Source organism: Amphimedon queenslandica, unplaced genomic scaffold (genome assembly GCF_000090795.2).
Source record: "Amphimedon queenslandica unplaced genomic scaffold, v1.1 AMPQUscaffold_13011, whole genome shotgun sequence".
NCBI lineage: Eukaryota > Metazoa > Porifera > Demospongiae > Haplosclerida > Niphatidae > Amphimedon > Amphimedon queenslandica.
Genome location: NW_003546753.1, coordinates 1 through 14,490, shown reverse-complemented (window position 1 = coordinate 14,490; position 14,490 = coordinate 1). Strand labels below are relative to the sequence as shown.

At 37.1% G+C, this 14,490-nt stretch overlaps 1 protein-coding gene and 2 long non-coding RNA genes across 3 annotated transcripts; 2 read left to right on the top strand and 1 right to left on the bottom strand.

Annotated features, from left to right (window-relative positions):
• Positions 1-6,125, top strand: LOC105314294 (uncharacterized). Its single transcript, XM_011408379.2, has 13 exons — positions 1-71; positions 120-163; positions 241-301; positions 343-624; positions 666-838; positions 888-934; positions 1,008-1,063; positions 1,114-1,174; positions 1,222-1,305; positions 1,352-1,445; positions 1,495-1,607; positions 5,530-5,589; positions 5,653-6,125. The coding sequence occupies exons 1-13, from the start codon at positions 32-34 to the stop codon at positions 5,747-5,749; spliced, it is 1,212 nt and encodes a 403-aa protein (XP_011406681.2). The 5' UTR covers positions 1-31; the 3' UTR covers positions 5,750-6,125.
• On the bottom strand, positions 738-12,717 carry LOC109585781 (uncharacterized). Its single transcript, XR_002186656.1, has 3 exons — positions 12,124-12,717; positions 12,002-12,074; positions 738-818 (listed from the first exon to the last, which is right to left on the bottom strand). It is a non-coding gene; the product is annotated as an uncharacterized LOC109585781 (long non-coding RNA).
• A 32-nt stretch (positions 12,718-12,749) lies between these two features.
• Positions 12,750-14,043, top strand: LOC109585780 (uncharacterized). The gene is made up of 4 exons (XR_002186655.1): positions 12,750-13,559; positions 13,608-13,676; positions 13,733-13,783; positions 13,850-14,043. It is a non-coding gene; the product is annotated as an uncharacterized LOC109585780 (long non-coding RNA).
• Positions 14,044-14,490: the final 447 nt, after the last annotated feature.

Here is a 14,490-nt window from a genome sequence, read left to right as displayed (position 1 = left end):
AAGGAAAGGGGCGGGGCTCAGAGTCAGAGCTATGGCTGGATTGCCCATTCCAAAGCAATCAAAATTAGTCTGTGAGTCCATACTATAGATCATTCAATTATATTTTTTATTAAAATTAGATGAGAAGTATCTTACATCAAAGCACCTGCTACAAAATCTAAGAGTAAGACAGTAAAAAAAATTTATATTAATTATTAGATTTAGTAGTGCTAGATAATTTCAATTTGCCATGATTTTTAGAGTTACAACTTGGCAGCTGGTAATATTGATTCATTGAAACATGTAGCATCAAATGAAGACAGTAAGTATTTCAGTACAGTCATTGATATTAATGAATGATAGATAAAGAGAAGGCATTTGCTGCTTTAGTAAGAGGTGAAAGCAGTCGTCCACCTGTTGCCAATGACCCATCATCAGTTAATAGAAAAAGAAAGAGAAGGAGGCATGGTCGTAAAGGAAAATCTACTAAAAATTTAGACTCTAAAGAAACCTCATTTAAAGACGTCAGTATTCCTCCTCCTCCTTCTCTCTGTCCTACTGCTTCCTCTCACCCTCTGTCACTGGTAGCTGATTACAGTGACAGTGATAATAATGAAGAGTTCGAAATACCACAAGTTGTTAAAGGTAATTAGTCTCATGCAAAAGAGAGGATGATATTTTTAAAGATATGTACAATAGTTCGGATGCTGACGATGATGAAGGGTCTGGTGTTGCATCCATTCAGGAACCCCAGCTCTCAAATTTGCCTCATTTTGATAGTGACTCAGACCCAGAGAGATTAGTGTTCTTTGAAGCAAGCACTAGCAGTGACTCTGAGTCTACTGAAAACACAAAAATAGTAAAAAAAATTATTAACAATTTATGATTATTTTGCTTCTGTACTGTAGACCAAAACTGAAATCAAAGCAAGCTCTGAGCTCTCATCTTATAACTGGTAAATACTCAAAAACTCAAACTCTTGTACTAAGCATGAGTCTTGACCCACTATTTTATTTCTCATTTCCCAGTGGTAGGTGTGGTAAAGCAGGTCACCTAACGCAACATTGCACTGTTACTAAAAAAGGTAGCAATTCTCACCTCCTCCTCTTTTTTTATTTATTTACTTTTATCAAGCTGGGTCATCAGAAAGACCAAAACTTAAAATACCACCAAAACTAAGGAGACTATATTCTATGTAAGTTTATGCATGATGCACTAGTAGTATTACATCATTCTTAATAGCTGTAGGGAGATCAGACAGTCAAGTAGAGGCAGTTGTGCTGAGTGTGGCATTCATAGCAACCTTGTTCATTGTCTAGATTGTCGGTAATAATAATAAGTAATTGATAGCATCTTTTATGTAACATTTTAGTTCTATATTTTGTGATGGACGCGGTCACTTATCTCGACACTTACTATCTCATCCATCACACAAGACTCTGTACTCGTACAAACTGGATAAACTAGTATGCAAAACCTGTTTAACCAGTTTTTAGCAATGTTCTCTATACGCAGATTAAATGCTGTAAAGCTGACTGCAGTGTGGCTGATGTGTATCAGTTATTAATGTGTTCACAGTGTCTGTCAAAATGTTTTTCTCTACATTACTCAATGGTGACAGCAACCTGGTGAGTTATACATGTATATTGTAATTTACTGTCTCACATGTGTCTTTTATATGCTTTGAATTTTAAATATTGAATTTGAATTTTAAAAATTGAATTTGAATTTAGAATTTATCTACTAACTGAGTTGTCACATTGAGTGCATCAGTATTATCGTGGTCTTAGTTTACTCTTTTTGTGTCAATTGATTTGGATTATTTACTTTCACCCTAAGATAAGGCATGATCTAATTTGTTATAATAACAATAGTACTATCTTCTTTGATGTGCCCCACAATTGCCTTTTCACATTATTTCACATGACTATATAAGGATTGAATGTGTATGAAGAAGTGCACTTTGGTGCTAGCTTGTTGTGGTTGGTTCTATACTTCCAAAAAACTACAAACCATATACAATCAATCACCTCAAGTTAAATCCTTTGGGCCGCAAACCGAACTGTTTACGCAGCTAGGCTAGCGTTAATCTTTTTAATAAATTTTTGTAATAATTATCTTCATGAACTATTATTAAAAATAAGTCATGGTCTTTTGCCAAACCAACATAATTTTTTACTTTTTATTGAATTTTTCTGATCAATGAATTCTTTTAGTATTTTTGAGTAAAAATATAGAAGTTAGCTATATTATAATAAAAATTGACAATAAAAGAAGAATCACTAGCTTACTACCCTCATGGTGTTAATGTAAGTAGTAAGTTTCGCTTAATAATAAGTCAAATTTGATACAATAACAGCTAGTGATGGAAACAGCTAGCAGTGTATTGTACTTCATAAGAGGGGACAGGCTTATTTATACTTTTATGTCATATAACATGTTCATACACTTGTGGGGCACACGAGAACTAATAATGAATCAATTTAAAAGTTATATTCATTGACTGGCAATAATTATTACTACAGCCATTATTCATAATTTTATGTAGCAAATAAAAAAATTATAATTGAATAGTCTCAAATTAAATTAAAAATTATATAGCCTAATAAATAGACACCTTGCTCAGATCTTGTAGGACTGAGCAAGGTGGCTGCTGCCCCTGCAGCATTACCAATGGGGTCACAGGTATATAAACAGACCACCAGAGGAGACACACAGATCTGTAGGTGTGACATTCGTGCACTCAATGTCACACTTCAGTCCTGTGTGGCGGTAGGAACAGCAGCAATTCATATAGTTCATCATTGGTTTTATAGAGTGTAGCAATTACATAGTTAAGCAATCGTGGGGCACATAACAGTGGTGAGGGCTGCCATGTAGATAAAGAATTTGATAACAGCAATCATCTGAAAAATGATATCTTTCCTGAAATGAACTTTCTACTAGCTTTAAGCACAATAGATGTATTACATTTGAATAAAAAAGCACCTTGCTTGGAGCCTAGGCCCCAAGCAAGGCGTCTGCTGTGTACCCCCCTCACCAATGAGAGGTCACGGTACATCCTGCCATTGGAGACACAGACCACCACTGGCAAACACAGGATCGCCTCATAGATATGAAAATATCTATGACCGAGTTAACGCATGCCATCCATGCACTAGATGGCACGGGCCACCCTGTGTAGGGTACACAGCAGCAATTGTTTTGGTACATGAGTAGTTTTATAGAGTTTAGAAATTACATAGTCAAGCAATTGTGGGTCTACACCTGCTCCCAGTGCCAATTTGCCCAGATGCATATACATGTACATACTACATGGATGTAGAAAGTAGAAACACTGAAAAGTTTCAGAAAATAAATGAAACAAGACACCGTTGGTGCATTGGCCTTGCCAAAATAGTCTTTAAAATGTCTAAAGCTTAGCCCTAAGCTAAGACATGATCTAATTTGTTATAATAACAATACTATCTTCTTTGATGTGCCCCACAATTGCTTTTTCATATTATTTCACATGACTATATAACAATTGAATGTGTATGAAGAAGTGCACTTTGGTGCTAGCTTGTTGTGGTTGTTTCTTACAAACCATATTGATCCAATCACATCCAACAAGTTAAATCCTCTGGGCCACAAACCAAACTGCTTACGCAGCTAGGCTAGCGTTAATCTTTTTAATAAATTTTTGTAATAATTATGATTAAGAATAACTATTGTCTTTTCTAAACCAGTAACTTCCATTTTTTACCTTGTACAGTCAAACCTCCTATTGTGGACAGTCTAAAATAAGGACACCTCTATAATGAGGACAGGTAGTATCAGTCCCAATACATTTAATGGACCTCTGAAATAAGGACACCTCTGTAATAAGGACAGGTTTATTGAGTCCCAAGGTGTCCGGAATAGACAGGTTTGACTGTAATACATTTTTCTTTTACCATTTTGTCATAAATGCTCAATAGCAATTTTGGCTATTAAAATAGAATTATGATAAAAAAGAGTCGCTAGCCTACCACCCATACATTAATGCACAAGTAGTAAGTTTCGCTTTAAATTATAGTGTGAGTTTTGTGTACAATATCAGCTAGCGCTGTATTGTACTTCATAGAAGAGAAGCAAAACTTTTATACTCATGTCAAATAACATGTTCATACACTTGTGGGGCACACCGGAACAAAATAATGAATCAAATTAACATTGTCTAATTGTCTAAAAGCAAATTCATTAACTGGAAATTGTACTACTATAATTGTTCCTACAACTATGATTTGTAATTTACACAGTATGTGTAATATAACTTTTAGAATTAAGAATTTCCCTGGTAAAAAGACATTCAATTAAAACTTTAAAAAATTACGCCTTGCTCGATCCTAGGCACGAGCAAGGCGGCTGTTGTTCAGGCAGCATTACCTGTGGGTCACAGGCCACCACAGCCAGACCACCACAGGAGACACACAGACCTGTGCTACACCATCTGTGCACTGATGGAGTGCTCCAGGTCTGTGCGGCTGCCTGAACAACTGCAATTGGTAAAGTACATGACTGGTTTTATACAGTGTAGGAATTACATAGTCAAGCAATTGTGGGGCGCATGCATAACAGTATTAACTTAATAATAATGTATCCATTGTATTAACCTAACAACTGTCAATTGTAGTGTACTGGTACCAAATGAACTAAAAAAATACAAAAACACCTTGCTCCGTCCTAAGAACAAGCAAGGCGGCTGTTGTTCAAGCAACATTACCCTAATGGGGTTACAGGTATCAACCAGACCACCACAGGAGGCACATAGATCTGCCGGTGTATCATTGGGTGCACTCATTGGCCCACTCAATGATATCACTGCAGTTCTATGTGGTTGCTTGAACAACTGCAATGGTCATAGTACCATGATTGCTTTTATAGAGTGTATAGCCAAGCAATTGTGGGGCGCATAGCCAAGATAAAGACATAGGGCTGCATTTACACATTAGAACAACATTAGTACATGCTTAATAAAGCAAAAATGATATTTTTTCTTACATATTAATAAATCAAAACTGTCTAAAAATAGATTTTATTGTTAGATAGTTTAATTTTTAGTATAAAATTGATACATTCACATTCTTAGCATATTGTATGACTTACCAAAATAAAATAAGAAACACCCTGCTTGGTCCTAGGCACAAGCAGGGCGGCTGCTCCTCCTCTATGTATCAGATCCAGGTCATGTCTGTGCGCAATTTAACATGAAACGGTTCTGATGCATAGCCATGAGGAGTAGCAATTCTTACTGTATACGATTGGTTTTATCTACATGTAAATTACACAGTCAGGCTATTGTGGGACTGCAGCACCTGTAATACAGCCTGTTGTTTAGATAGGAACAATTTTGTCATTATTTATTATCTTGACCAGGAGGTGCACTCAATAAAAAGTTATTGTAGGGTGTGGCAAGTACGATAATAGCTTGTGATGCATGTGACCTTTTTGCCAAGCCCATTAGACTATTAAAAATAGTTTTTGTAACAGTCAGCTATAGTAATTCAGCCAGATCATGTTGTGGTTTAGGTCATCAAAAGGTCTCAAGTCAATAACTAATGCTCTGTGCTGTAATGAACATTTCCAATGGTTAGTTAGTAGTTAATTTATTTGTATATGTATATTTTATAACGATATACTTATATACTACAGGCACAGAATGAACTGTAGCTCTACTGCTGAGGAATATCTCATCTCTCAATCACAACTGACAAACCCTACTGGACTATTATCAGAATTCTTCTTTTAAAAAAATAGTGTGAATATTGTAATTATATATAAGCTTGCATGAAGTAAAAAAGTAAGAGAGAGAGAGAGAGATACCAGCTGAGAGGAGGTACAATGTGCAGTGGAGTACATCAGGAAACGGAGGGGCCAGACCTGATGTCCCAATACACAGTGCAACTCAACCCAGCGGGCAGAGAACATGGGAGAATGGATGGCCTGGGCCCATTGACCAACCACTTCCCATCCCTCACTCTACACTGATATGAACTATCCTTTTATAGAGTCCATTAAATTGTAATTTAAACAGTCCATTACAGACACGGAATGAACTATAAAGTGATGCTAGTGTCTCTCACTCACAATTACTAGATTATTCTTTATAGTATAATTATTCATAATTATAACAAATATTTTAAATCCTGGCACTTTATGAAGGAAAAGTGAAAAAAAACATCTGCAGAGATGAGCCGTGCTGAAGGGGGAGATGCATCAGAAGTCGCGACCAGTCCTGATACCTCCCACCCATAGCAGGGGTCAGTCTTGCAGACAGAGGTCATTGGAGGATGCATCACTCCAGTGCCTCGCTTGATCATACAAGTGTCCTTTTATAGTCGGTTGTTTCAATGTAGTGAGGCTATTGTGGGTGTGATTACTAGTCATTACAACAAACATCCTGTGCTTTTACTATGCAAATAGCATTGCCGTACATTAACCACAATGACACTATTAAAAATAGTAGGGCAGTCATATTAGTCACTTAAAATCTGGAAACTATAGCCTCAAATCTCTGTCAGCTAGGCTAGCGTTAATCTTTTTAATAAATTATTTGTAATAATTATCTTCAAAAGAACCATTATTAAAAATAAGTCATGGTCTTTTGCCAAACCAACATAATTTTTTACTTTTTATTGAATTTTTCTGATCAAGGAATTCTTTTAGTATTTTTGAGTAAAAATATAGAAGTTAGCTATATAATAAAAATTGACAATAGAAAAAGAATCGCTAGCTTACTACCCTCATGGTGTTAATGTGAGTAGTAAGTTTCGCTTAATAATAAGTCAAATTTGGTACAATAACAGCTAGTGATGGAAACAGCTAGCGGTGTATTGTACTTCATAAGAGGGGACAGGCTTATTTATACTCATGTCAAATAACATGTTCATACACTTTTGGGGCACACTGGAACAAAATAATGAATCAAATTAACATTGTCTAATTGTCTAAAAGCAAATTCATTAACTGGCAATTGTACTACTATAATTGTTACTACAGCTATGATTTGTAATTTACACAGTATGTGTAATATAACTTTTCGAGAATTAAGAATTTCTCTGGTAACAAAAAGATATTCAATTAAAAATTTAAAAAATTACGCCTTGCTCGATCCTAGGCACGAGCAAGGCGGCTGTTGTTCAGGCAGCATTACCTATGGGGTCACAGGCCACCACAGCCAGACCACCGCAGGAGACACACAGACCTGTGCTACACCATCTGTGCACTGATGGAGTGCTCCAGGTCTGTGCGGCTGCCTGAACAACTGCAATTGGTAAAGTACATGACTGGTTTTATAGAGTGTAGGAATTACATAGTCAAGCAATTGTGGGGCGCATGCATAACAGCGACAGTTTACACAGCAACTCTTGATAAAACAATCATGCGAAAAATGATATCTCTTCTCACGTGACATGGTGACAGTATTAATGAATCAAACTTACCAATCCAAAGCATTTGTAGTATTTTTATACTTAGTACCAAATGAGAAAAAAAACAAAAACACCTTGCTTGATCCTAAGAACAAGCAAGGCAGCAGTTGTTCAAGCAAGATCACCATGGGCTAGGCTAGCCAGACCACCATAGGAGGGCACATAGACCTGTCAGTGTATCATTGATGCATTCATTGCCACTCAATAACTCACTTCAGTTCTATGTGGTTGCTTGAACAACTGTAATGGGTAGAGTACCATGATTGGTTTTATAGAGTGTAGGAATTACATAGCCAAGCAATTGCAAGGTGTCTGAAAAATAGATTTCATTGTTAGATAATCTAATTTTTAGTATAAAAACCATTGACTATATGATTCTTCTTCACACCTATCAAAATAAAATATGGAACACCCTGCTTGGTCCTAGGCACAACCTCACAAGCAGGGTGGCTGCTCCTCCTCTATGCATAAGATCCAGATCATGTCTGTGCGTGCACTAAACATGAAACGGTTCTGATGCATAGCCATGAGGAGTAGCAATTTTTGATGTATACGATTGGTTTTATGTACATGCATAGGGGTAGGAACAAACTAAAAGTTGGGGGGGGCTAAGGTATTATTTATATACAATCATAGGAGCATGATTTAACAATGGATCATTAATACATGGCATGTACAGAATTAATATTGTCCAAAATATTGGCATCTAAGCTCATTAAATGTAACAAGTTCCTTTGCAATGTCCTCAATGTGTAAATCATCTGTCTTTGTGTGTATGCAAAATAACTACATGATTAAGATGCTCTTGTGACATTGTGGAGTGCAAGTAGTTTTTTAATGTCCTTAATGTCAACAAGCGTAACAGTGTAAAAAATATTCCTATAATTGATTTCACCACCTTACAAGTACAACTGGGTTCTTAATAAAACTTATAGAGGTTCTCTCTACCTTCTAATGCTTCAAGAAAGGTCTTGAGACTGTATCTCTATGTTCTCTTGCTGTTAGAAAGCTTATAACTTTGTCCTATATGTAAGCCGCCATTTTGCTTGCCGTGACCACACCCACTTACGTAAAGGAGCGTGGGCGGGTGGTTGCTAAGGCTTATGAATTTTGTTATTTCTCCAATACAACATGTATAGAAGAAATGTAAGTGTGGACATACAAATATATATATATATATATATACAAACATCGCACGTGGGTGAAATCAATTATAGGAACGACCTGGGGGCTACGCCCCCAGGTCGTTAAAAATCTATGCTTAGCTGAAGCTGATGTTAACAGAGTTGGTAAATAAAAAAGTAGAACCTTGTGTATTTCTGAAAATAATAATAAGAGTGCGTGTTCTTAGAAGTTAAGATAGTGTATTAAATGTTTATAAAACGAATCATCACACAATATGCACACATACACATGTTTAAGGATTACCTAAACTAAAGTCTATAGTGTTGATAATAGTAATACGTGTATATCACTTAAAGTTGGAGGGGCTAAGCCCCCCTTCAATGAAAGTTGGGGGGGCTTAAGCCCCTCCTGCCCCCCCTGTTCCTACCCCTATGTGTACATGTAAATTACACTGTCAGGCTATTGTGGGACATGTATCTGCAGCACCTGTAATACAGCCTGTTGTTTAGATAGGAACAATTTTTGAAATTATTTATTATCTTGACCAGGAGGTGCACTCAAATTGACTCAATAAAAAGTTTTTTGTAGGGTGTGACAAGTACAATATTAGCTTGTGATGTGACCTTTTTGCCATTAGACTATAAAAAATAGTTTTTGTAACAGTCAGCTATCAGTAATTCAGCCAGATCATGTTGTGGTTTAGGTCATCAAAGGTCTGAAGTCAATAACTAATGCTCTGTGCTGTAATGAACATTTCCAATGGTTAGTTCCCTATGTGTACTTTATAATGATTATACTTATATACTACAGGCACAGAATGAACTGTAGCTCTACTGCTGAGGAATATCTCATCTCTCAATCACAACTGACAAACCCTACTGGACTATTATCAGAATTCCTCTTTTAACAAATGATAATTATGATTAAGAAAAAGTGAAATTATCTGCGGAGAGGAGTTGCAAGTGTGTTAGAAGAGCACCAGGGATCGAGGCTGATGCCCGACACACTGAAAGAAAGCAACTCGGACCCCGCAGACAGAGAGCATGGGAGAATGAATGGCCTAGGGGCCCACTGACCACCCACCTCCCTTCCCTCACTCACACTGATATGAACTATCCTTTTATAGTCAGTTGATTTAACATAGTGAGGTCATTGTGGGACACACAATTTCACACAATGAGTTGTGACTATAATCAACAAATTCATGTGTGATGTATGAATTATACTATGCATAATAAATAAAACATAAAAATTCAAGCAGTGTTTGACTATATATATGAAGCAAAAAAGTAAGAGAGAGAGATACCAGCTGAGAGGAGGTACAGTGTGCAGTGGAGTACATCAGGAAAGGGAGGGGCCAGACCTGATGTCCCAATACACAGTGCAACTCAACCCAGCGGGCAGAGAACATGGGAGAATGGATGGCCTGGGCCCATTGACCAACCACTTCCCATCCTTCACTCACACTGATATGAACTATCCTTTTATAGTCGGTTGATTTAACGTAGTGAAGTCATTGTGGGACACACAATTCACAGCCTGCTGCTGAGTCATGATTATAATTAACAAAAACATCTTCAGTATGCATTGGATAGTAAATTGTATATACATCAAATAATAACAAACAGTCCATTACAGACATGGAATGAACTATAAAGTGATACTAGTGTCTCTCACTCACAATTACTAGATTATTCTTTATAGTATAATTATTCATAATTATATCAAATATTTTCAATCCGGGCACTCTATGAAGTAAAAGTAAAAAAAACATCCGCAGAGATGAGCCAAGCTGAAGGGGGAGATGCATCAGAAGTCGCGACCAGTCCTGATACCTCCCACCCACAGCAAGGGTCAGCCTTGCGGGCGGAGGTCACTGGAGGATGCATCACTCCAGTGCCTCGCTTGATATGACACAAGTGTCCTTTTATAGTCGGTTGATTAAACATAGTGAGGCTATTGTGGGTGTGATTACTAGTCATTACAACAAACATCCTGTGCTTTTATTATGCAAATAGCATTGCCGTACATTAACCAACTATTAAGAATAATAGGGCAGTCATATTAGTCACTTAAAATCTGGAAACTATAGCCTCAAAAATTCTAGGAAGTGGATATTGGTCCAGCAGCCAGATGCCTACTTCAGAGCTATAGATCCGGCAGCCCCTAAATTAGTATACTGGGGCGAAGCCCCAGTATACTAATACACGATTTTATATACAGATATCAAGTATAAATACGACAATCAGCAACGTGATGCAGCAGGGCTGTGGTGGTGTAGTGGAGAGGCTGGTGTGGACTGTGGATTGCACGTATGTGGTCAGCGGTTTGAATCCTGTCGGGAATACTGACTAAAACTATGCTGCAATGTTTGATTTTTTTTCTTTTTTTTAATTACTTTTTTTGCTATTTTTTAAAGAAATAAACACCCTCTCGTACATCTTAGCCTCCGGGGTCGTAGGGTTGGGATTGGGGTTTAGTGTTTAGTTTTTAGAGCACCTTGATTTCTTGGTTTCTTGATAAAAAGACCAAGTTCCATTTTGCACTATTGCGCATGCGCACAAGCTGTTTTACGGAGAACAATGGACTGCCGGATCTATAGCTCTGAAGTAGGCGTCCAGCTGCCGGACCAATATCCACTTCCAAAATTCTATTGTAATGTATGAAATAATAAAAAAATACAAAAATTATGAAGTACCGTCTAGTTTATGAAAAAAAAGAGGGAAGTCACAAAGATTACATAGGATCAATGTAGAATAGGGGGTCACACTTCTATAATCTAGAACTAACGCTCTAGTAGGCAGGGACCACTGGAGGAAAGGTGACTAGGGTCCATAGTCAACCATCACTCCACTGCCTACACTCCGACTGATTACAGGTATCATTTTATAGTTGGCTGTTCAAACATCATCAGGTCATTGTGGGTTTTGTCAGTTTCACAAATTATTCATGATAATGTTACTTCTTTGCAGTGGTCTGTATCAAGAATGTAGGGAGAAAAAAGGAAAGGGTGAGAAGAAAAGGACGCGCAAAGCGCACCACCCATTTGGCCATGCCCACTTTTATGGGCACACCCACTTTACGGCCTCGAAATGGGCGTGTTCTCGCAATATGGAGTTTCATTTACTCTAATATCTATGGTTCTCGCAACTGCTTCACACTCAGACTCAGATGAGAACTCAGGCCAGACTCAAGGTAGCAGCACAATCAACAAAATCATCATTTATATACAATATCATCATCTTCAATCTCCTCATGCTCATCTTCAGTACAAACAGTCTATATGGCTGCGGTTGACTACTAATATACTCAGCTAAAATTTGCATAATAATTCACATAGCTTTTGTTTCTTTGCAGCTGACATTGTGATGGCTTCACTTAAAGTTAACTTTTTATAATTTTATTAAGCTAGCTAATTAATTAAGTTAATTATGTAAAGACTCCACCTTAATAATAATTGTGCTAAAATGGCTGTTTTCTTTTCTTTCTCCCGAGGTGTTCGCAACGGGAAGAAAATCTCTACGAGATTACAAAAATTACTAGGATTACCAATTGATTACTGGATTACTTTTGGATTACCAGGAGAATTCCAAGATTATGAGTGGATTACCAAGATTATAGGTAGATTCTTTGGATTACCAGGGATTACAAGCTGGATTACTTGGATGTAATACCAGGGATTACAAGCTGGATTACCAAGGATTACAGGCTGACCTTATTAATTAACAATGGGTGTGGTTTTAATAACTTTTTATAAAACCAATGGGTGGGTTTTTAACTCCGGATACTCAAAATTATTATTAGGATTTTTCAGTAAATTTGTTAAATCCTGGATTACAGATTACTGAATTCTTCCAAGATTACTGGATTATCCCAATATTATCTTTTGGATTACTGGATTACCAAAGAGTTTCTACGCCAGAGATTACAAGCCCGTTGCGGACCCCTCGCTTTCTCCTGTCTCTGTTTGCCTGTGTCAAAAGTGACTGAGTGAGTAACTGCCGGTTGAGACATACCCTAAACTTCTATTAAACTCAACATAAAACTACTAAACTTCAATTCTGACTTCTGAACTTTAGGGTAAGCTATAGCCTACCCTAGCCTTAAGGCGGATTTACAATATGACATTAGGCCAGCGTACCGTCAATTTTTAATCAAAAACGTGGGCGATTTGACCTTTTGACGCATGCTTTCCGCTGGAATAGAACCAGATTCTATTCCAGTGTCAACGTAACGTCAGGACTAGCGTAATATTGTAAATCCGCCTTTATGCTAGCTACGCCCTTGTCATGTGTAAAACCTCCCAGAGCTTTAATTTGTATGGTACATGTATTTGAGGATTTTGATCCTGCTTGTACAGCGTATCATGAAACCCCACACATTGTTTGGTGAAAAACCTCAAGTTTGGTACCCTTACGTGTTGTGTTGAACTACATTGAGGTTGGTTGATTAGTATTTAAAGCCAGTGGCGGAGCTGGAACTCAACTGATGCCCAGGCCCGGATGTGGGTGTGTCCAGTTTCTAACTTTTTCCATAGATGCTTTTTAATACATCCTTCTCTTGAATACATGTATAATGCTTTTTCTTTGGGTATTTTACTTGAAAATTGCTTGCTAATTGCTTATATCCACCTGTATGCACTTATTAGTACTCTGGTGAGGCTTGTGGTTGGCTCTATCTAAACTTTGGGCAAGGCATCTAATGAATCTCATTACAGAGATTTGATGCCCGGGTTCAGCTCCGCCACTGGGTGGGCCCGGGTTCAGCTCCGCCGCTTTAGCCACTGTTTAAAGCGACTGTTCAGAGTCCAAACTTTAGATTAGCTATTATCAGTAGTGGCAGATTTGGATAGATTGCACTTGGCACACAGACCAAAACATGTCTTTGATAGCGTTTTGTGCTACATGGATATTATTATTGGCTATTGTAGTTTTCTATATTGCAGCACCAGTAAATGAACCTGAAGAGGCAATTTCAATTAAATGTAACAACACTAGAAATGAGGTACTGAATAACAATGATCATTAAATATCATTAAAATATTATTTTTAGTCAAATATCTTTAAGCAGGAGCCATCACCTCTAAATTACATGAATCTGGAAAAGAGGATGAATGCCGAGGTTACTAAATCCAGTCATTTCACATAATAGCTATGATGTATTATTTTATCATATAGGTTAGCAGATTAAATTAATAATGCAACATTATGATGAAATGATGAAGAATGGTATGTACGAACTTAATCTCGCACAGTGTCATGTCACCTCTTTGTCTTTCTTGTTACTTAATATAGTATATCGAATCACAGTCAACTTGGGGAGGTCGTTTATAAAATGGCTGTCCCTCCCAATAGAACAAGCGACAAACATTGACACATTTGTCGTAAATAATACACAGAACATGATTATAACTACCGTATTATGATCTGTCTTTTGAAGCGTAGGATTGCGAGCTTCATTAAAAGTCATTAATAGTTTTAGACTCTCATCCTGTGTCAAAGTGTAAATGAGCACATCATTTCTTTCAGTCTTAAAATAACTTTGATGACAGGCTATAACTACATAAGCAGTGTTGTTAACAACTAAGTGTTTTGTGAGTTTTGCTCCAGGAAGTGTTATTGTGTGTGACTTTTTACTTCCTCTTTTGTGATTTTGTACACCGAGACGATATTAGTATTTATCTCGGAGCTGCTTCTTGCCCTTATTAAAAATGATACAGAATTGAGCATACATGCCTATAAAGATGATCATTCCATTTCATATCAGTGGACCATACGTGGAACTAAAGCAAATTTGTTTTACTTCAAAAATCATCTGTGACACCTAGCTCATTGGCGATACTGAAAATACTGAACTTTTCTCGTTGCATTTCTTTTAGTTTGTTATTTTTCTGTAAAAGTTGGTTATTGATTATAGTTATTGTCATTTCTTTTTT